Source organism: Aspergillus ibericus (assembly GCF_003184845.1).
Source record: "Aspergillus ibericus CBS 121593 unplaced genomic scaffold BO80scaffold_15, whole genome shotgun sequence".
Taxonomy (NCBI): domain Eukaryota; kingdom Fungi; phylum Ascomycota; class Eurotiomycetes; order Eurotiales; family Aspergillaceae; genus Aspergillus; species Aspergillus ibericus.
The window spans coordinates 462,469-480,235 of record NW_020292113.1 but is presented as its reverse complement, the minus strand read 5'-3'; the positions used below and the strand labels follow the sequence as shown (position 1 = coordinate 480,235).

General features: G+C 54.1%; 8 protein-coding genes across 8 annotated transcripts; 6 read left to right on the top strand and 2 right to left on the bottom strand.

The window, feature by feature from the left end:
• Window positions 1-1,862: 1,862 nt before the first annotated feature.
• On the top strand, window positions 1,863-3,467 carry BO80DRAFT_380061 (rRNA-binding endoribonuclease). Its single transcript, XM_025716793.1, has 2 exons — window positions 1,863-2,738; window positions 2,788-3,467. Exons 1-2 carry the CDS (start codon window positions 1,962-1,964, stop codon window positions 3,298-3,300), a joined length of 1,290 nt encoding a protein of 429 aa, XP_025576302.1. The 5' UTR covers window positions 1,863-1,961; the 3' UTR covers window positions 3,301-3,467.
• Window positions 3,468-3,625: 158 nt separating this feature from the next.
• BO80DRAFT_444221 (H/ACA ribonucleoprotein complex subunit NOP10) lies at window positions 3,626-4,004 on the bottom strand (the record flags this gene model as incomplete). Its single annotated transcript, XM_025721417.1, has 4 exons — window positions 3,626-3,648; window positions 3,704-3,756; window positions 3,820-3,934; window positions 3,992-4,004. 4 exons carry the CDS (start codon window positions 4,002-4,004, stop codon window positions 3,626-3,628), a joined length of 204 nt encoding a protein of 67 aa, XP_025576301.1.
• Window positions 4,005-4,370: 366 nt separating this feature from the next.
• Window positions 4,371-6,416, top strand: sen2 (tRNA splicing endonuclease subunit SEN2). The gene has a single exon (XM_025719266.1). It carries the CDS (start codon window positions 4,782-4,784, stop codon window positions 6,246-6,248), a length of 1,467 nt encoding a protein of 488 aa, XP_025576300.1. The 5' UTR covers window positions 4,371-4,781; the 3' UTR covers window positions 6,249-6,416.
• Window positions 6,417-6,532: 116 nt separating this feature from the next.
• On the top strand, window positions 6,533-10,997 carry BO80DRAFT_380055 (chromatin-binding protein RAD9). The gene is made up of 2 exons (XM_025716792.1): window positions 6,533-6,759; window positions 6,830-10,997. Exons 1-2 carry the CDS (start codon window positions 6,688-6,690, stop codon window positions 10,964-10,966), a joined length of 4,209 nt encoding a protein of 1,402 aa, XP_025576299.1. The 5' UTR covers window positions 6,533-6,687; the 3' UTR covers window positions 10,967-10,997.
• Window positions 10,998-11,053: 56 nt separating this feature from the next.
• Window positions 11,054-12,100, bottom strand: BO80DRAFT_424342 (mitochondrial 54S ribosomal protein bL27m). Its single transcript, XM_025719265.1, has one exon. The coding sequence runs from the start codon at window positions 12,034-12,036 to the stop codon at window positions 11,176-11,178; it is 861 nt and encodes a 286-aa protein (XP_025576298.1). The 5' UTR covers window positions 12,037-12,100; the 3' UTR covers window positions 11,054-11,175.
• A 126-nt stretch (window positions 12,101-12,226) lies between these two features.
• On the top strand, window positions 12,227-13,099 carry lcl2. The gene is made up of 2 exons (XM_025719264.1): window positions 12,227-12,469; window positions 12,556-13,099. Exons 1-2 carry the CDS (start codon window positions 12,274-12,276, stop codon window positions 12,747-12,749), a joined length of 390 nt encoding a protein of 129 aa, XP_025576297.1. The 5' UTR covers window positions 12,227-12,273; the 3' UTR covers window positions 12,750-13,099.
• A 1,295-nt stretch (window positions 13,100-14,394) lies between these two features.
• Window positions 14,395-16,436, top strand: BO80DRAFT_424340 (scramblase family protein). The gene is made up of 2 exons (XM_025719263.1): window positions 14,395-14,998; window positions 15,131-16,436. Exons 1-2 carry the CDS (start codon window positions 14,441-14,443, stop codon window positions 16,136-16,138), a joined length of 1,566 nt encoding a protein of 521 aa, XP_025576296.1. The 5' UTR covers window positions 14,395-14,440; the 3' UTR covers window positions 16,139-16,436.
• Window positions 16,437-16,598: 162 nt separating this feature from the next.
• BO80DRAFT_424339 (E2 ubiquitin-conjugating protein UBC7) lies at window positions 16,599-17,725 on the top strand. Its single transcript, XM_025719262.1, has 3 exons — window positions 16,599-16,730; window positions 16,799-17,129; window positions 17,240-17,725. Exons 2-3 carry the CDS (start codon window positions 16,883-16,885, stop codon window positions 17,491-17,493), a joined length of 501 nt encoding a protein of 166 aa, XP_025576295.1. The 5' UTR covers window positions 16,599-16,730; window positions 16,799-16,882; the 3' UTR covers window positions 17,494-17,725.
• The last annotated feature ends 42 nt before the right edge of the window (window positions 17,726-17,767 follow it).

The following is a 17,767-nucleotide window of genomic DNA, read 5'->3' as shown; positions in this document are numbered from 1 at the left end:
AGGGGACTCGACCTATAAGCCATCCATTTCGATCAAACAATGCTGATTGATGAGTCGGGCGTTGTTGACGGTGCGATTATTTGCGTGAAACACCCGGCGGGGAGAAGGCGATGTATCACATTTCCAGTCAACTGGGCGTCGGGACCTTCCTCCGGGTTGACCGAATCCAGCCAACCGCTCACCAATCTGGAGCCGGGTTAAGGAATTATTGTCTAATGATCTTTGAAATTGGACGATTATCGATTGCATTGTCACTGGGCCATGGCGTGCGTGGGTAAGGCCCAAGTGGGAAACGCAGCATCATTCTATGAGCGCGGCGCGTTTGGCTCCGACAGCCATCACACGCCGCCACCGCAATGATAGTTCCACGCAGAGCCAGATCCATTGGCTGATCCATGCGCCTGCTTCCTGGATTGGCCAGGGTGGGGGTCGCATCGAGATCTCGTACCGGTCGCCAGGAGTCGCGTCGCACAATCGTGTCACCCGCGGTCCCAATTATATATCTCGGGAATCATCCCCGCCACCAGACGGTCACAGAATGCTCCAAAAATACTCAGGGCTGCCTCTGGAATTCCGCCTCGATGGTGTTCAATTCCTTCCATCCTTCTAGGGTTCAATGTCGGTCAGTATCGCGCGACAAGGCATCTGGTTGCCTTGGAACCAGACAGCGAGTGGCTGGACAGGTCGAGCGCAGGCATTGGGTTTTCTATATATAACCCATATTAGGAATTCTGTCCTGCATAGATAAGGTGTATGGCATGGATCGCAGAATATACAGTAGTAGTAAAAGTCCACACGTGGATTCACTCGTTTCGCTATTCTCTTGCTCTGGCTCAAATTTCGTCTGGCCAGGGAATGACCTAGAAATTTCTTCATTCTGAGCATCAGCCGGCATCTGAACGCCATCACCCCCCCCCAAGCCAATCAATCACGACAGCAACGAGCCAATATTTGGGGCGCAAGTGCTTTGACATCTGTGAGCCATGCATGATAGCCATAGATCCCCGTCACATACAGTAGCTTCTGGCCCGGATTGAAATCCGTCTGTTGTACCTGTCAGCCAGCCCACCGGGCAGCCGGGCTATTAGTTTGCCATTCAGACTGTCATGGATACCTGCATTAGTGTGAAGATAGGCAGACGCAAATCCATGGTATAGTCCACACGCACTGCAGTCCGAGGTTGAGACGAAGAGTCAGTCCGTTGCATGCCAGTACTTCTGGCGGGTGGGCTCAGCGCGGGCCTGATCGGTCGACGCAAGCTCGGGTTGATCCAATTTCCTGGACGCGAGATACGCGAGTCGTTTTATTTTCTGCGCGGACAGCTCGGTATCCCGCCGGCTCCATGTGAAAATGGGGAGTGCGCACCTCGTGGTACTCGTGGTAATTTCAGTGAGTGGGATTGTGGTCTTCCAGAATTCCGAGAATGCGTGGACTTTGGAAGGCTGTTGGCGTGTTGGCGTGTTGGCGTGCAGCCTTGCCGGCTTGCAGGCTTCCATCCTCCGTCCTCTAGCGGGTTGGAAGTATGATGCATCAACAATGATCGGGACTGAATCGGAATGACCTGTCAATGCCATGCGATTTGGAATACAGTGACATTGTCTATCGATGTATAGCGGGATGATAGACAGGACATGCTGGTAGCCGCAGGAAGGAATCTGTCAGAAGGTTCTGAATACTCCGGGAGGATCGATCGGCCAGGCGAGCGATGATGAGAATGAAATGGTCCATCGGAACTGACCAGTTGGCGCGGGTGTTGGGACAAAACCAAGGAACGGGATCCGGAGGGAGGACCTTGATAAGCGGGCGCTAAGATAAGTATAACGCACAGGCCAGCTGAAAATCCCATCCCGCCGATTTTTGGACGACTGCGGCCCAAGAGTCAATCTACTTACCCCATATTCGTTTTGCATCTACAACATTATTCAGCGGTCGCATAGATATCCATAGCGTCCACCGTCAAGATGACGGACTCTACAGCGCCCACGAAGCCCGTCCACACCATCGTCCTCGATGCCGGTCCTATCCTCAAGAATACCCCGCCGCTTTCCACCCTGCTCGCACAATGCGAAGAACTTCTCATCACGCCCTCCGTTGTCAGCGAGATCCGCGACCCGGCGGCTCGTCAGCGCGTTGAAACTATGTACCTGCCATTTTTGAAGCAGCGCACGCCGTCCCCGAAGAGCGTCGCCGTGTTGAGCGAATTCGCCCGCAAGACCGGTGATCGCGCCGTGTTGAGTAAAACCGATCTGGAGGTTCTGGCGCTTGCATATGAGGTGGAGTGCGAGAGAAATGGCGGTGACTGGAGGCTGCGGAGTGTGCCGGGCCAGAAGCAGGTAAATGGAAAGCCACCGGTGAAGGAGGAGAAGGGGGAAGAAAAGGAGGAGGCCAAGAATGAGGGCGAGGCTGAAGCCCAGACTGAGGAAAGCAAGGTCGAAGGTGCTGAGGTGGACGCTGTTGTGGAAGACCTGAAGAGTGCAAGCCTGGAGGAGAAAGAGCAAGAAACCAGCGCACAAGAGACCGAAGTGCAGGAGACTCCCACAGAGGCTGAGCCGGAGGAGCCAACTTCCCAGGATGCCGAAGCGCCTGAGGAAGAGGAGGATGATGCCGACGACTCGGACGGTGGCTGGATCACGCCCTCCAACCTGAAGAAGCGGCAGGCCCGCGACGAGGCTGGCTCGACGGCTGCGGCGCCGGAGCCCAAGGTGATGCAGGTTGCCACCATGACTACGGATTTTGCGGTATGTTCTACATCAGCGATATATGTTTCCGAATACTGACCCGATACAGTGCCAAAACGTGTTGCTACAAATGAACCTGAACCTGCTTTCCACCTCCACTCTGCAGAGAATCCGTCATCTCAAGTCCTTCATCAAGCGCTGCCATGCCTGTTTCCTCACCACCAAGGACATGAACAAGCAGTTCTGCCCCCGCTGCGGTAAAGACACGCTCACTCGTGTCTCCTGCACGACGCATGCCAACGGGCAGTTCACGATGCATCTGAAGAAGAACATGCAGTGGAACAACCGCGGCAACCGTTTCAGTGTCCCCAAGCCCGTCCACGGGAGTTCCAATGGCAAGTGGAAGGGAGGTGGTGGTAAGGGTGGCTGGGGAACCGAATTGATCCTCGCGGAAGATCAGAAGGAGTTTGTCCGAGCCACTGCGGAACAGACCCGGAGACAGCGGAAAGAGCACGACCTCATGGACGAGGACTACCTCCCGGGCATTTTGACGGGAGAGCGGAGCAAGAACGGTCGGGTCCGAGTCGGAGCGGGCAGAAATGTCAACTCGAGGAAGCGGTAATGGCATGGCTTCCATCTCTTTGCATTCACCTGGGTTGGCGTCTGGCTTAAAAGTTCAAGGCTGTTCTTTTGTCTGTGGCTGTGATGGATTATGATGATGGTCGGGATCAACGATTTATAGAGCATAAGCATATGCGAGGCAATGAATATAGAGCAATTTCCTCAAAGGTATATTTTGACCACACTAGTAAGATACCGGCCATGGGCACCGCACAGAAACCAAACACAAGTTTCTCATCGTCCAAAGACCATTGATAACACCATTCGCCATTAATGATTCAAAGCACCTTTTGTATTTCGATCATGTTATTCCGTCAACCAGCTTCTTACAGCTCAGCAGCCGTCTTGTCTGTAGTCTCCTGTCAGCCATGTCCCACATTCCAACTGGTGCTCGGATTCCATACCAGGCTGCTGGGTCAGAAGAAGACCGTATCTCTTCTTGAGGGTGACACGGTGACTATGTCATCCACCGTTAGCTCCAGGCCTATATGTGCGCAGAGTCCTTTCGCGGAGAACCTACCGGGAGTACTTGTCGTCGGGGGAGAAACGGGCGGGGTGAGCACTCTTGGTAACGCGGCCATCCTCAGTGACCTTCTTGAGGGTGTAAACCCGCTTGCCATCGGGGCCCAGAGAGTCTTTGTGGGTTGGTTAGTTCTGACCGATCGAGGGGGCACGACTGCGGAGAAACATACACATAAGATGCATCCTAGAAGAAGTTCAGTCAGAACGATGCGGTCGTAGATTAACGGACGCCAGTGATACTTACTTGATTATATGATGGAATCTGTTCGGGGTATTTTAAAACACGAAGAGAGGCGCTGGGTGCAAAAGAATCCGTCTGTCGGTGCCAATCGCTGAACGGCACTCCGGCGATACGCAGGAAATTTTTGGCGGACCGGCGGGGCACGGGCCACCTCTGGCCCTGCTTAGTCAGGCATCTCCCCATTTAAGGCGGCCCAAGCGAAGCTTCCCAAACAATTTTCTTTCTTCCGCAACCAAACCCATCTGGAGTCCAGGATGAGGGAATGTTCAGGATGCTGATGATGATGCGCATCTCTTCCCGCATTGCAGAATGACTTTGGGGTTTCTTCGCTAATTGATATCTGTATTTAACTTCACGCAACACCTGGGACAGCTGCCCCTCGTGTAATAGCTTGACCAACCCCAGATCGCACAGGATTTCGGGTAAGCTTCAGCCGGCAGCTTCGTCGGTCTTGCTGGAAGTGCTACGCGATCATTGTGTTCTCCGGTGATGATAACAAACCTCTGCTTAGGCAATGGCAATCTTGATTTCTCGCTGTTGTCAGTGAAGGCTTGTATTGACTACAACGGTATCTGAGGAGAACAACAATGACGCACTTGGCTTCTATCGGGGTTGGCGATGGCTACCGTCCAGCTCGTAACTGAAGAGTTTCTTGCTGACTCTTCCCTGTAGTTAGAGATATCGAAGCAATTGAATTGAGCGTCTAATCTTTATTAAATATGGCTTCATCCAATTCCCTTCCTAGACCGGCTCCGGAGACTGCTGCTCCTGGCAAATCCGAGTCATCTCAGAATCATGCTTCTCCAGCTCGCCCTTCGCGGCCTGCACGGCCTCCGCGACCTAACTACCGCCTCATTCATCGCTTCCCCTTCCCGGTCGAGGTGCATCCTCTCCCTCCTCTCATCCCCCATAACCCGCTCTCGCTCGTCAGCGTGCTGCTTTCCTACCTGACGTACTTTATCTCCCCTCCGCATCAGGAAATCTACTCGGCCTACTTTGACACCGCCACCTCCTCGGTTCATGTCACGGATCCCAAGGCTATCAAAGCCCTCTGGGAGATGGGCTTCTTCGGCAAGGGCACCCTCAGTCGAAGTGAGCCGAGTTGGCTTGAGCGTGAGAAAAAGAGGCGAGGACTACTCGGGGGGATGACCAGCGAGGAGGTTACACGGCAGCGACGGACGGAACGCCGCGAGTTGAAACTAGAGCGGGCGAGGATGGAAAAGCTTGCCATTGAGGAGCGACTCAAGGCCGAAGCAGCGGCGAGGGAAGGCGGCATGATGCCCCCCGAGCAGTCGGTCCTCTCACCAACCCCGAACGGTGTCACGGACGGTACAATACCCGTTACGGAGAAGTTCTCCCTCAGGAAGGCTAGGGAAGCCCGGCTCCTAGAGTCGCAGCGGGCAGTGTCACAAGACGGCAGTGTCCACCCCCCTACTCCCTTAGGAAAGCGGACACCCAGTGGCAACAAGACGGTGCGGTTCTCTCCAGTAGTTCAGGCCAAGGAGTTCGTTTCCGATTCGGTTATCTCGAGTTTGCCGGAAAAGCCTGTAGACCGACAGGAGGCGAATGAGGAGCCGGTATTGAACAATGAGGAGCACCTTCAATTATCCACCGAGGAGGCCTTCTTTCTTGTCTACGGGCTTGGCGTCTTGCGTGTTCTCGATGATACGCGAACAGATGTCATTCCCACCTCTTCCCTGCTGCCGTTGTTGTGTCGACACTCGTACTTCCCCCCTCGGGACCCGTCGGTAGATCTCACGCCGGATGATCCGTTCATGATCTCCTATGTCGTGTATCACCATTTCCGGTCCCTGGGGTGGGTTGTGCGCTCCGGTGTCAAGTTTGGCGTGGACTATATCCTCTACAACCGCGGCCCCGTCTTCTCGCATGCGGAGTTTGCGGTTGTGGTCGTCCCGTCCTATAGTCATTCCTACTGGTCTGAAACGGCCGAGCGCAGGGCGCATTCTGAAGAGAAAATGGCGCGCAGTTGGTGGTGGCTGCATTGTGTCAACCGGGTGCAGGCGCAGGTGAAAAAGAGCCTGGTGGTTTGCTACGTGGAAGTGCCGCCGCCAACCTCCTACGAGCTGGACACGCCCTGCGAGGGAGATATCGGAGCTATGCTGGGTCGGTATCAAGTCCGGGAGATGGTGATTCGCAGATGGGTCCCTAATCGGACTCGGGACTAATTGGCGCATTCTTTGGCTTTCTGTACTATACGCAGCGTATTCCCTGGCGTTGGGTTTGGCAAGACATTACACCTCGCTCATTGTAACATATGTAACCATGATTCCTTACGAAATCGTTGTCAGGATCATTGGCTAGGAGATCCCGATTGAAAAATGCAACACCACCCCTCCTATTCCCTTGTGCTATATATATAGGCCCGTCCATCCTCATAGCTGCTTTCTGATCGACATAATCGCTGGCCGTGCCAACTAGTCCAGGAACGGTCATATTGGCAATCACGTGAGCGACGCGTTTCGCGTTTTATGGTTCCGCAACGACGCCCAGCAGCAGAGGGAGCAGTGACTGACTTTCCAGCTCACTTCGGGAGTCTCCGTGGGTTGACGTGTCGGGCAGCTCGGCAATGAGCCATCATCTGTGCTGTGTAACGTCGTCCCGTGAATGACAGGGATTATGGAGACGCAGGAGGACAGTATCGACATTGCAAAGCTGCAACGCGTCGCGTTGGGTTTAGTGAGTGACAGCCTTGCCGGTGGCGGAGTCCTGACCTCGATTTCGATCACTGACATCGTTCGTCTGTCAGGAATTTGCTCCTTCACAGCTTGATGTTAATGGACTGGGGACGGTTGGAAAACTTGACCGTGTCACGGAAGTTCAGCAAAAATCGCCGTTATTGTCGACTGCTCAGGAAAACGCTCGAAAGTCTCCGTCACAGACTACGCCTCCACGGTCACCCGCGAGATTGCAAAATGCTACAAATGCGATAGATACACACTCCGAAAGCAACATCAACCCAGTTTCGACGACTTCAGTTTTACCGGCAGACAAAATGACCTCTGCAGATACCGTCCCTTCAGACACGCAGGTCATCTCCCAGTCCGTGTACGACGAAATTATCCGGAAGAACCAGGAGGCCGCCGACAATGCCCAGGACAGCGATTTGGGGGATCGAGCAACGCTCATGACCCTTCATGAGGGCGATAGCGGCCATCTGGATCTGTTGTCTGGCTACGATCATATTCATACCGAAGGAGTCAACGAGGACCTTGAGGATCAGAGTAGCACCAAACTGGGTGAATCCTCGCCCATGCTGTATCAGCCAAACCCGTTTCCCGAGTCCCAGCGGTTTCTGGCGAAGACTCCTATAGCAGCAATGAAGCGTGTTCGTTCGGATGGTTTCACTGGATCTCCCTCCGGTTCACGGAATCCCCTCACGGCGGATGTCGGGCCAAGTAGTGGGATCATGGCGCTGAGCCAGGTCTTTCGGTCTACTCAGGCACCGTCCTCGCCACTGGTGAATGGCCAACAATCGGATCCTCTGTCCGACCGTCCTTCTCCCAATATTCCTATCCAAAGTCATCCGCTGGCTACGACGCTCTCCTCGCCATACAATAACCTCGCTGCAACCTTCCCGCGTGACTCGTGCGCGCAGCGACTGAGCTACATCAGCATGGAGGAATCGCAAGCCAATCGGGACAAGATTCTGCATGAAAGAATGACACGTTCTGCGGACCATGTTTACTCGGATCAAAGTGATGGAGAATTTGACAAGGAATCCAGCTTTGTTGAACGGATGAGGCGCCGAAAGATGGTGAATGACGAAGCTGATGCGCAACTCGTTGAGCTTACAGCACCTGCGAGGCCGAGTAGCCGACAGGGAAGACAAGCCAGGGCGTTGAATCCACTGTCTGAAGCGGTAACAGGGCCAGATTGGACTGATGGGTCTGTTGCGCCTGTCGATTCCAGTACGGAGCTTCCGCATGGAGCTCTAAGCGAGGAAGAGACGGAACAAGAGCAAGAGGATCAGGAGCCGACTCCGCGGGCTCGGCCCATTGGTTCGACTGAGGAAGATAAAGAAAACTGCGAAGACCCCTCCACTACGATGGCTGCTGCTGCCAGTGCGCATGACCGCCTATCACTGGCCCTCGCCTTGCATGAGAGTCCATGTCCTGACAAGGAAGTGATAAGAGGGCGGCGAGAGTCGCTTCGGCACGCTGTACAGGACGAGCATTTGCATGGCCAGTCATCACAGGTGTCGGTTGTGAAAGACTCCCAGCGCTCTCCTGGTCGGGACCCTGGCAATGACACAGAGCAGTGGCGGACAAGTTATGCTGGCTCACAGGGACAGGTGGAACCTTTGTCTCGTGCGGAAAGAATCACTTCCTCGCCTATAAAACAAGCCCGTATGTGTTCATCTCCCCCCTCGGGGTCTCAACGCAGCAAACGATCGGTCAAATTTGATGCCCATGCCATAAGCCAACCTGGATCAGATGGGGACAGTCCATCGCGCTCTCCCACCCCGCGGCCCTCATCGGCTCACCGAGGTAGCATGATTCCGTCAAGCATGCTGGCTGTCCAGAGGCCTACGAGCACAAGCGATAGGTCGATGCTTGATCATCCAGAAAAGTCATCATCGATGCCTTCGCGCGTGGCTGAAACGCCCGTTGCTCCAAGAACCTTTGCCGAAGCCATTCCAAACACGAGCATCCCAGAAACTAGTCCCACCCGTCTTGGTCCAGGATGGCCGAATGGCGATGGCACCAACGATGCAGCCGATCAAGAGGATGATGATTTACCGCCAGTCTACACGGATCCGCACGAACGAGGATCGCGTTCGCAGCCAACGGTTCCCGATAGTTCGTCACCTTTGAAACCCTCTTCATTCCACAATTCGAAGATTCTGTCCAGTCCAAGTGGCCGACAGCGCAGGGCGCTCACAGAAATCGCAGCCGATGCTTCACCGCAAATGGGGGCCGGTTACTTCAATCTGGACTTCAGTATTTTGTCTGCCGATGATCGCGAGTTTCGGTCTGCGGTTGCAATGTCTCCTATCCCACCGAGAAAGAAGCGCCGCGGCAATGATGGCCAGAGTGTTTATGCCTCCGACCCAGTATTTCCTGTTACGCCTCGTGCAACTACTCCCGCGCCTCGGGCTGCGGATATGGCCACTATACCTGAGATGGAGGTGGAGACAGCGACCAAGCCTGTGTCCACGTTTCAGAGACGGTCACGGCCTCCGAGAGCGGAAAGCGTGTGGGACATGGACGATACTCCTCACTATCACGTTTCGCGCAAAGAGAGATCTCGGCTTCTAGCTCGCTCCCGTCCAGTGGGACGACCGCCTGAGGCTGAGCCTGAACCGGCCCAAGAACAGCCTGTCCATCATGACCCACCGGCGAGTTCTATACCGGAAGAGCCGCCCAGCGATGTTAATGTACCAGACTCGACCGAGGCCCCAGTTGATGATGAGCCAATCTCAGAGAATTTGCCTCCAGTTCAGCCTGCCCAGCCTGCAGTCCATCACGTCCCTATCGCTGTCAACCAAGTGCTAGCCCCGTGGAATGGACCAAAACGGGCCTATTACCCTGCAACGTGCTTTGGCAAGCCATTCGGCACAGCGCAGTCGCGGTATCTGGTAAAGTTTGAAGATAGCGCTCCGGTTGAGATTCCTACTGGTACGGTGAAACGACTCGAGTTGCGTGTTGGTGATGGTGTGAAGGTGAACATGCAGAATGTCCCCAAGGTGACCCATATCATCTCAGGGTTCGCCAACAAGCTCGATGTGAGCGACATCGAACAGGGAGCGGCGAATGGAATGATCCCAATGACCGATGTGTATGGGCATTCTGCCGTTATCCTGACACCAAAACAGCGCAAAAGCCTCCCAGGTACAGGGCTCGCAGTCACCGAGAACCGTATTACAGTGCCAATCTCACGCATCTACTTGGACACGATTCTGTGGAATCAGTTGAAAGATCGGGCATTCAGCTACGACTCTGGGCCTGGGGTTTCTGAGAGTGGGCTGCAGACACCTGACAGGCCTTCCACGCCCATGTCGCCTGGCGCTCGACTCTCGCGCAGTATCCGCTTCTCCACCGGCCTGTTCGCGGGTATGGTCTTTGCCGTGTCCTATGGAGAAAACAACGATGCCAAGTCGCGTGTCACCAAGATGATCCTAGAGAACGACGGCCGCATTCTCGAGGATGGCTTCAACGAATTGTTCGAACTACCTCCTCCTGCCCCAGCGGCCACACCGACCAAATCCTTCACTGGCTCTGAACATGGCTATCTCCGGCTGACTAGCGGCGCCGCCGATGTGGGATTTGCCTGTCTGATTGCCGACAAACACTCCCGTCGGTCGAAATACATGCAAGCTCTGGCGCTCAATCTCCCCTGCCTCTCAGACCGCTGGATCGAGGACTGCGTTACTAGACGACAGATTGTCGACTGGGAGATGTACTTGCTGCCAGCCGGCGAATCGACCTACCTCAACGGTGCGACCAAGTCTCGGATCCTGACCCCATACTCGGCCACGGAGGCTCGACTGTCCGAGACCATCGCCGGACGACCGAATCTCCTGCACGGACAATCCATGCTTCTGGTGACGGGCCGCAGCGGGCGAACTGACGAGGAGCGACGAAAAGCGTATCTCTTCCTGACGTACGCGTTGGGGGCGTCGCGAATCGAGCGGGTACCTGACCTCAAGACAGCCCGTACGATCCTGAGTACGGGTGACGGCAGCTGGGACTGGATCTATGTTGACGACGACGATCGAACCTCGGTGAAAGCGATGTCCGTGAGCGCGAGTGCGTCGAAGAAACGAAAGCGGTCCCGACTGACGGAGTCCATCAGCAGTGATGATGTGGGGATGGACCATGTCAAGATTGTGGGCAATGAGTTTGTGTGTCAGAGCTTGATCTTGGGACGGTTATTTGCGTAATATGATGTGCTTGATGTTTGTTAGATTGCAATATACCCTACCTTTTTTTTACCATTGACTACATCTTACTACAAATACTACTTGTACTGCCAACACCGAAAATTAATGCCACATTCAACATTTATAATACATACATACAAAAGAAACCGACCTGACCCAGTAGCACACACATCTACCGCATCCCCGTAAACCCTTCCTCAACGAAGGATCTATTTCTTCGCCTTCTTGGCCCCCTTCTTCTTACTCTTCAAGCTCTTCATCTGGGCAGCCCTCTCCGCCTTAGCCGTCCTCTTCCTCCACGCCAACCAGCGATTCTTGCGGTTATACACCTTAGCCGTGATACCCGCCTTCTCCGCCGCGCGACCAATAACCCAATTCGCCTCACGATACATATACCCGGGTCTCAACTGCAACTCCTCACTCTGCTGGATTTCCACCTTCCCAACACTCCCCACCACCGTCCCCTCCTCCCCAACCTTCGCCACCAAATCCCCCTTCCCACCCTTCACCCCTTCCTCCCCCTCAACCTCAAACCTAACCTTAACCCTCCCCAACTTCCTCCTACTCGGGGCATTCCTCGGCACCGGCAATTTCCCATCCTTCTCAAACACCACCCCAATATACTTCCTCTCCGAATGCCGTTCCGGATCGAGGTAATATCTCACGTACCCGGCCTGCGCCGCATAGATCGTATGGTCGCGGCCCATGGCGCAGTTCTCCCCCGGAAACCATTTCGTGCCCCGTTGCCGGAAGATGATGCAGCCTGGGACCACGTATTCGCCGGCTGTGCGCTTCGCGCCGAGACGTTTGCCTGCTGGGTCGCGCGAGTGTCGGTTTGCGGTTCCTTGGGTGGCGTGGGAGGCGTGGCGGATTTGAATATTCGGGAATGAGGTTTGGGGGAGGGTGGGTTTGGTGAGTGTGGTGGTGAGGAGGGAGGAGGGCGTGCGGAGAGTGGTCGTGTTGATGCGGGTGGTTGTGGTGGTGGTGATGGTGCGGAAAGCGGATGGGAGGGATGTCCTGCTGGACCGGTCTAGGGCCCGAAGGGGCGCTAGCAGACGGGATTGGAACATGGTGTAGGTGGATGTTCCGGAGATTCCCTTGGTTTGGGGTGTAATGGGATGGTAGGAAGGTGATTGTTGTCCGGGGCTTTTTTTCGTGCTCCGGAGATGGATGGGGTCTTGGCGTGGTCACGTGGGATTTGCGGAGCTGGCCAGATGGCCGTACGGAGTATACTCCGGCTTGTCTTACCATCTACTCACTCTCTCGATCAGTTTTGTCTTTAGTTGTTTTGGATTGAGAACGGCACCATGTTCAAATTCCACGTCCTCGGAGCCCTCCTCCTTCTCGTGTCCGTCGCGCACGCCCAATTCCAATTCTTCGAACACATGTTCGGAGGTGCTGGCGGCGGCGGCGGCGGTGGTGGTCACCAGGGTCGGGGTGGACAACAAGGAGGACAGAATGTGCCGAGTGATAGTTCGCGGTATCAGGGGCAGTGGGATTCCGGTAACTCCTCCCTCCCTCTAACTAAACTTATTTTTCAAAGCTATGAGTATTCGAACAGCGCAGCTAATATGTATGTATGAATGTAGCACACTGCGATCGCTACCTCTGTCCCGGAACCCTCGCGTGCGTCCATTTCCCGCATCATTGTCCGTGTCCGCATCCCGATGTCGAAGAAAAGGTGGAGCTTGGGGAGGGCAGTGCGGTGTGTGTTTCCAGGGGTGGGTTTAAGGAGGGAGAGGCGGCGAGGAAGATTGAGTTGGCGAGGAAGGGGGTTTTGTGAGGGTTCGCTGAGTGTGCATATTGGTTGATGAACTGGGCTGGGCTTGTGGGCTGGGGTGGATATCTGGATGGGCTGTATAGGAGGTCCACCGGGTGAAAATGCTACGCGGATCGGTGCCTGTCGTCGATGGTTATGCGGTACGTTGCTATTGCAGACGGCTGTTCTGGGTTGAGAGCCGGGTGGATGCTATGATCGCTTGGTCTATCCGGTTGAGAAGTCACAGTCAATACCTGATTCATTCAATTATCTGTACCAGGCGTCATATCATTAAGCATCAATTACTACCAATCACAGTTGCGCCCTTTGAGATGACGTCGGTTCTGACGCATTGATTGAAATCCGAAATTGGGAGCAGTAAAGCCAGCAGCATTCTACCCGACAATATGGTTCTATAACCCTGGCAGTAGGCGTGCTAGTGGCGTAGATATTGCAGCAGAGAGATCTAGCCCTAGACCGAGCCAGCTAGGTAGTTGAGCATAGGAACATTTTCAGTCTTCACATCACTGTTTCCTGTCAAGATATGTCCCTATTTGTGGGTGATGCATCGACTGGTAGCGTTTATGGTAGTGAGGTAAATCATGTGCAACGGGATACACTGGCTGCCTGGCCTATGAGCAGGCAAAGAGCATCAGGTTAGGCTTTGCAATTGCTGGGCGAATGGAGCAGACGCTTAGGCTTTGGCATCACTTACTACGATGAATTGATGCATTTAGGGCAAGGAAGCCTGAGGCCTTAGCACTGTATACTCTCCTAGTGTCTTGAGTTTATTTTTCAATCGATGGTATCAGTGTTACACCTTGATATCGGTGGGCTTTAGAAGTTAGCAACCCTAGGAATATCCACATGAAGACGTCTCCCCAATGCGGCGAACGGATTGGACTCGGACGGCTCACCAAAACACGCTCCTGACCCATATTGCTTGCCGCTTGCTGACCCTTTGTTTCATGTGATTCAGAGGAGAAGTTGTGATATATTTATGGGAAGATCAAGCCAGAACAACTTTCCTTTAGCTTCATACTATTCAGTTTCTGACTGGAACTGGGTGTTTGGGACTCCCAGCTCGCTCACTTTAGAGCTATAGGAATCTGGACAAGAATCGTCATCGTCCTAATAGCATGCACCCCGCTGGCAAGATCATTCGCTGCATATTCAGAGCTCTCGGTATGGGATCACCAGCAAGGAAGAGAAGATGTGATCGGCCAGGCTTGCCTTTTGGTGACTGGAAGATGTCAGGACGTGAACATGGCTTTATTGACAGATGTGTGTGGTTCGTTACAACAGTGTTATGGTAATTAGCGCTCTTTTCGACAGCGTGTCTGCTGCATTGGGAGCTTCAATAAGCTGTAGGATAAGGGATAGATCTCATTCATCCCGCTTAGTGGTGTGCGGTAATATATATCCCTGAAATACAGGCATTGCTGCCCTCTGAATACTCGGGGAAAATATTGTGCCGTTCGAGAGTAGGAGTATAGAATGAGAGCAAACCGTAGCTATACAGGAGACAACGACCTAGGACGCCTAGTAAAAGAAAGCTTCAAGTGCCGTGTGGGGGGTCAAGACGAGCTGTCTTATCGCCGGTTAACTCCGCCTGCCGCACTTCGTCATCGGCAGCTTCACATGTTTTTCCTCTTCATATTCTGCGCCGCCTTACTTTCCATCTTTGTTTGCGATACTGCTGACTGACTATTGGTATGTGGAGTACCACGCTCCGAACACCGGCACAATGCCTTCGAGCTCCCGGTCGAGCTCTCGCCAGCTCATTTCGAGGCCGATCCAGTCCCCGTGGCCCGCGGAATTCCATCCGGAGACCAGAGCCCATCAGAAAAGAGATCAACCCATCACCAGCACAATCACCTCAATCCCACAACTCAGAAATACCCGAAACACCAGAAACAACTGAAGCAGCATCCAATTCCCTCGTTTCACAATATGATCCCTCTCAGAACACGCTACTCGCCCCAGTCCACATCCCCGAAGATCCTAATGGCGTTATAAAAGAGACCCATCCTGCGACGGGGATCCTCGCAAACTCCGGTCTGGTGGTCCAGCGCCAGCTGGAGCTGATGAATGTTATGATTGGCTTCGAACAGGCCAACAAGTATATCATCATGGATGCGAACGGCAACCATATCGGCTACATGGCGGAGCAGGAGAGCGGCATGGCCAACATGATGGCGCGGCAATCATTCCGGACGCACCGCAGCTTCGTGACCCATGTGTTTGACCGACATGAGAATGAAGTGCTTCGGGTATGTCCAGCCTAATAATTTGTTGAGACATGCCATATTTCTACCTTCTACGCCCGAGGCTAAGGAGGGATATATTCCTTTTGGCCTACGTGGATCTTGACATAATTCTTCTGCGGTATACTGACAGCCTAGTTTCACCGTCCGTTCGCATGGATCAACTCTCGCATCCGCGTGTATGACCCTCTGGACGTGGCTACAGGTGTCCATTCGTCGTCCACTGCACACCAGACAAACTCGGTCGGATCCCTGGCCCAGCCCACAGGGGACTCGAAGGCCCGGGTCTCATCCTTAAACCTCGAGGATATGCGGGTTATTGGAGAGGCCCAGCAGCAATGGGCTCCCCTGCGGCGGAAATACAACCTTTGCACATATCACCCCTCGCCAAACCCCGCGACAGACATGAAAACAGAACCGTTGCCACTGAGCCAAATGAACTTGTCCAAATCGCAGCAGATGCAGCTGGTGCCGTCATCGCAGAGCGACCAAGACAAGGGCGCATATAACCAGTTCGCGTACGTCGATGAGCCTTTCTTGTCTTGGGATTTCGGTCTACGCACTGCCAATAGCCAGCTGATCGGCTCCGTGAACCGCAATTTTGCTGGGTTTGCTCGAGAAATCTTCACGGACACGGGTGTCTACGCCCTTCGCATGGACTCTGTTGCCAACGCTCCGTCCGGATCCAGCGAAGAGTTTCTCGACAAAAGCAACACAGCTGGCATGACATTCGACCAGCGGGCCGTGATGTTGGCCACGGCGGTGAGCATTGACTTTGACTATTTCAGCCGCCATAGCAATTCGGGCGGGCTTGGTTTCATGCCCCTCTGGATCCCCGGGTTTGGCGGCGAGGCTGCGGCCGGGGGTGCTGCGGCCGGCGGCATGGCCGATGGCGTAGCAGCCGGTGCAGCCGGGGCGGGCGCCATGGCCGGCTATGATGCCCTGTCCCGCGGGATGGGACACCAGCCTGCTCCCGATCAGCAATCGCCGCCTGCCGAGCAACAGCCGCCAGCATCCGATCAAACAGGCCCTTACGGGGATGTTTGGGGAGAGGAACCGGAACAATCGGGGGCTCAAGAAGAGAGCCCGTGGGCCGATGAAGTCGACGAGGGCGAGGGAGGGGGGGATGATTTTGATTGGTTCTAACTGCACTGGAGAAGCAAATGTACAGTCACGCGACCACCATGATAAAGTTGAGACGTGGTACCTGTCGAGACGCCACTGCTTGCTCCTTTGCTTCTTCGTCTCCTAGCAAGGAAGAGCATTAGTGGAGATGGGAATCCGTCAAGGCTGGAACAAAGCCATTCAGACCGCCAATGTGACAAGAACTGCATGACGATATGCATACACTGGAAATGTATACTAGGAGTATATGTGCTTTTAGAAAACAGCCACTCATGTACTATAAAAGCAGTGAATTTCCCAATGAACTGTTACCACACCCCCCTTGACAGCGAAACCTTACCTTATCCTCAGACATCCTCGTTATCGCACCGGCGATAAGCAGCGCAGCCTAAGGCATCCACCCCAATCCGGCGGGACACCTCTGGGGAACCACCACTGACTGGCACGACATCAACCTCCCCCGAGCATTCAATCATTGGTCTTCACCCAGTGGCAAACCCAACGTCCAATTCCAAGCCAATCCACCCATTCTCTCTTTCTGTGCCTCTCGTCTGCCCCGGACTACGAAAATTCTATCCGTTACTTGACTTTCCCCCTCAACATCTTTCTTCAGGTACACCACACCATACCACACCACTTACCCATCCCGCCCATTCCCCTCTTTATCTAATCGCCAGATAGACCACCACCACTACCCCCCAAACCACAGAGCAAATCCTCCCCTCACCCACCCACCCAACGAATCAACCACCCCAAAGCAACACAATGTCCTCCGTGGCCCAAAAACGTCTCTTCCACGAATACAAAAACCTCTCAACCAACCCTCCCGAGGGCATCACCGCCGGCCCGGTCAGCGAAGATGACATGTTCCACTGGGAAGCATGGATCCAGGGTCCCGAGGGCACGCCCTTCGAGGGCGGCATCTTTGCCGCCGAGTTGAAGTTTCCCAAGGATTATCCGTTGAGTCCCCCGACTATGAAGTTCGTGGGGGGTGGGGTGTGGCATCCGAATGGTTTGTCTTTTCCCTTCTTCTATTTTCTTGTCTTATTTGTGTGTGTTGGGGGGAAGTGGGAGGGGAGATAGAAGGGCTTGTGGCTAATTGTGGAATGAATGTGGGTTTAGTGTATCCCAACGGAACGGTCTGCATATCTATTCTGCACCCACCCGGTGATGATCCCAATCACTACGAACATGCCTCGGAACGTTGGTCGCCGATTCAGAGCGTGGAGAAGATTCTTATCTCCGTGATGAGTATGTTGGCGGAGCCGAATGATGAGAGTCCGGCAAATGTCGAGGCCGCGAAGATGTGGCGCGAACGGAGGGGGGAGTATGAGCGGAAGGTTAGGGATGAGGTGAGGAAGGGACTTGGGTTGTGAGAGTACATTAACTTTCTTTGATAGGGGGTGTGTGGTGGGATCGTATATAGGTGCTGGTTGAGGGCGGGCTGATGGTCTGTCCCGTCTGTCTATACTGCGGGAGGAATGTGGCATAGCTTGGATGCATTGGATGTTTGGATGGCGTTGTGGTGCGTTCGTTCTTTGGTTTGTGAGGGTAGATGTGCTTCGCTCGTTGCATGTGGTTAGGAATTCATGATGCATTTTTAGATGTGCTTTGTTGTGTGGTCTGGATAAGGCTGGCAATGGTGGTTGG

Excerpts from the sequence above, each read along its gene's own strand:
- BO80DRAFT_380061 (XM_025716793.1), top strand. The coding sequence starts at position 1,962 with ATGACGGACTCTACAGCGCCCACGAAGCCCGTCCACACCATCGTCCTC. Across the intron at positions 2,739-2,787 it reads CCATGACTACGGATTTTGCG|TGCCAAAACGTGTTGCTACA; the intron begins GTATGTTCTACA and ends GACCCGATACAG.
- sen2 (XM_025719266.1), top strand. The coding sequence starts at position 4,782 with ATGGCTTCATCCAATTCCCTTCCTAGACCGGCTCCGGAGACTGCTGCT.
- BO80DRAFT_380055 (XM_025716792.1), top strand. The coding sequence starts at position 6,688 with ATGACAGGGATTATGGAGACGCAGGAGGACAGTATCGACATTGCAAAG. Across the intron at positions 6,760-6,829 it reads AACGCGTCGCGTTGGGTTTA|GAATTTGCTCCTTCACAGCT; the intron begins GTGAGTGACAGC and ends TTCGTCTGTCAG.
- BO80DRAFT_424342 (XM_025719265.1), bottom strand. The coding sequence starts at position 12,036 with ATGTTCCAATCCCGTCTGCTAGCGCCCCTTCGGGCCCTAGACCGGTCC.
- lcl2 (XM_025719264.1), top strand. The coding sequence starts at position 12,274 with ATGTTCAAATTCCACGTCCTCGGAGCCCTCCTCCTTCTCGTGTCCGTC. Across the intron at positions 12,470-12,555 it reads TCAGGGGCAGTGGGATTCCG|CACACTGCGATCGCTACCTC; the intron begins GTAACTCCTCCC and ends GTATGAATGTAG.
- BO80DRAFT_424340 (XM_025719263.1), top strand. The coding sequence starts at position 14,441 with ATGTGGAGTACCACGCTCCGAACACCGGCACAATGCCTTCGAGCTCCC. Across the intron at positions 14,999-15,130 it reads ATGAGAATGAAGTGCTTCGG|TTTCACCGTCCGTTCGCATG; the intron begins GTATGTCCAGCC and ends CTGACAGCCTAG.
- BO80DRAFT_424339 (XM_025719262.1), top strand. The coding sequence starts at position 16,883 with ATGTCCTCCGTGGCCCAAAAACGTCTCTTCCACGAATACAAAAACCTC. Across the intron at positions 17,130-17,239 it reads TGGGGTGTGGCATCCGAATG|TGTATCCCAACGGAACGGTC; the intron begins GTTTGTCTTTTC and ends ATGTGGGTTTAG.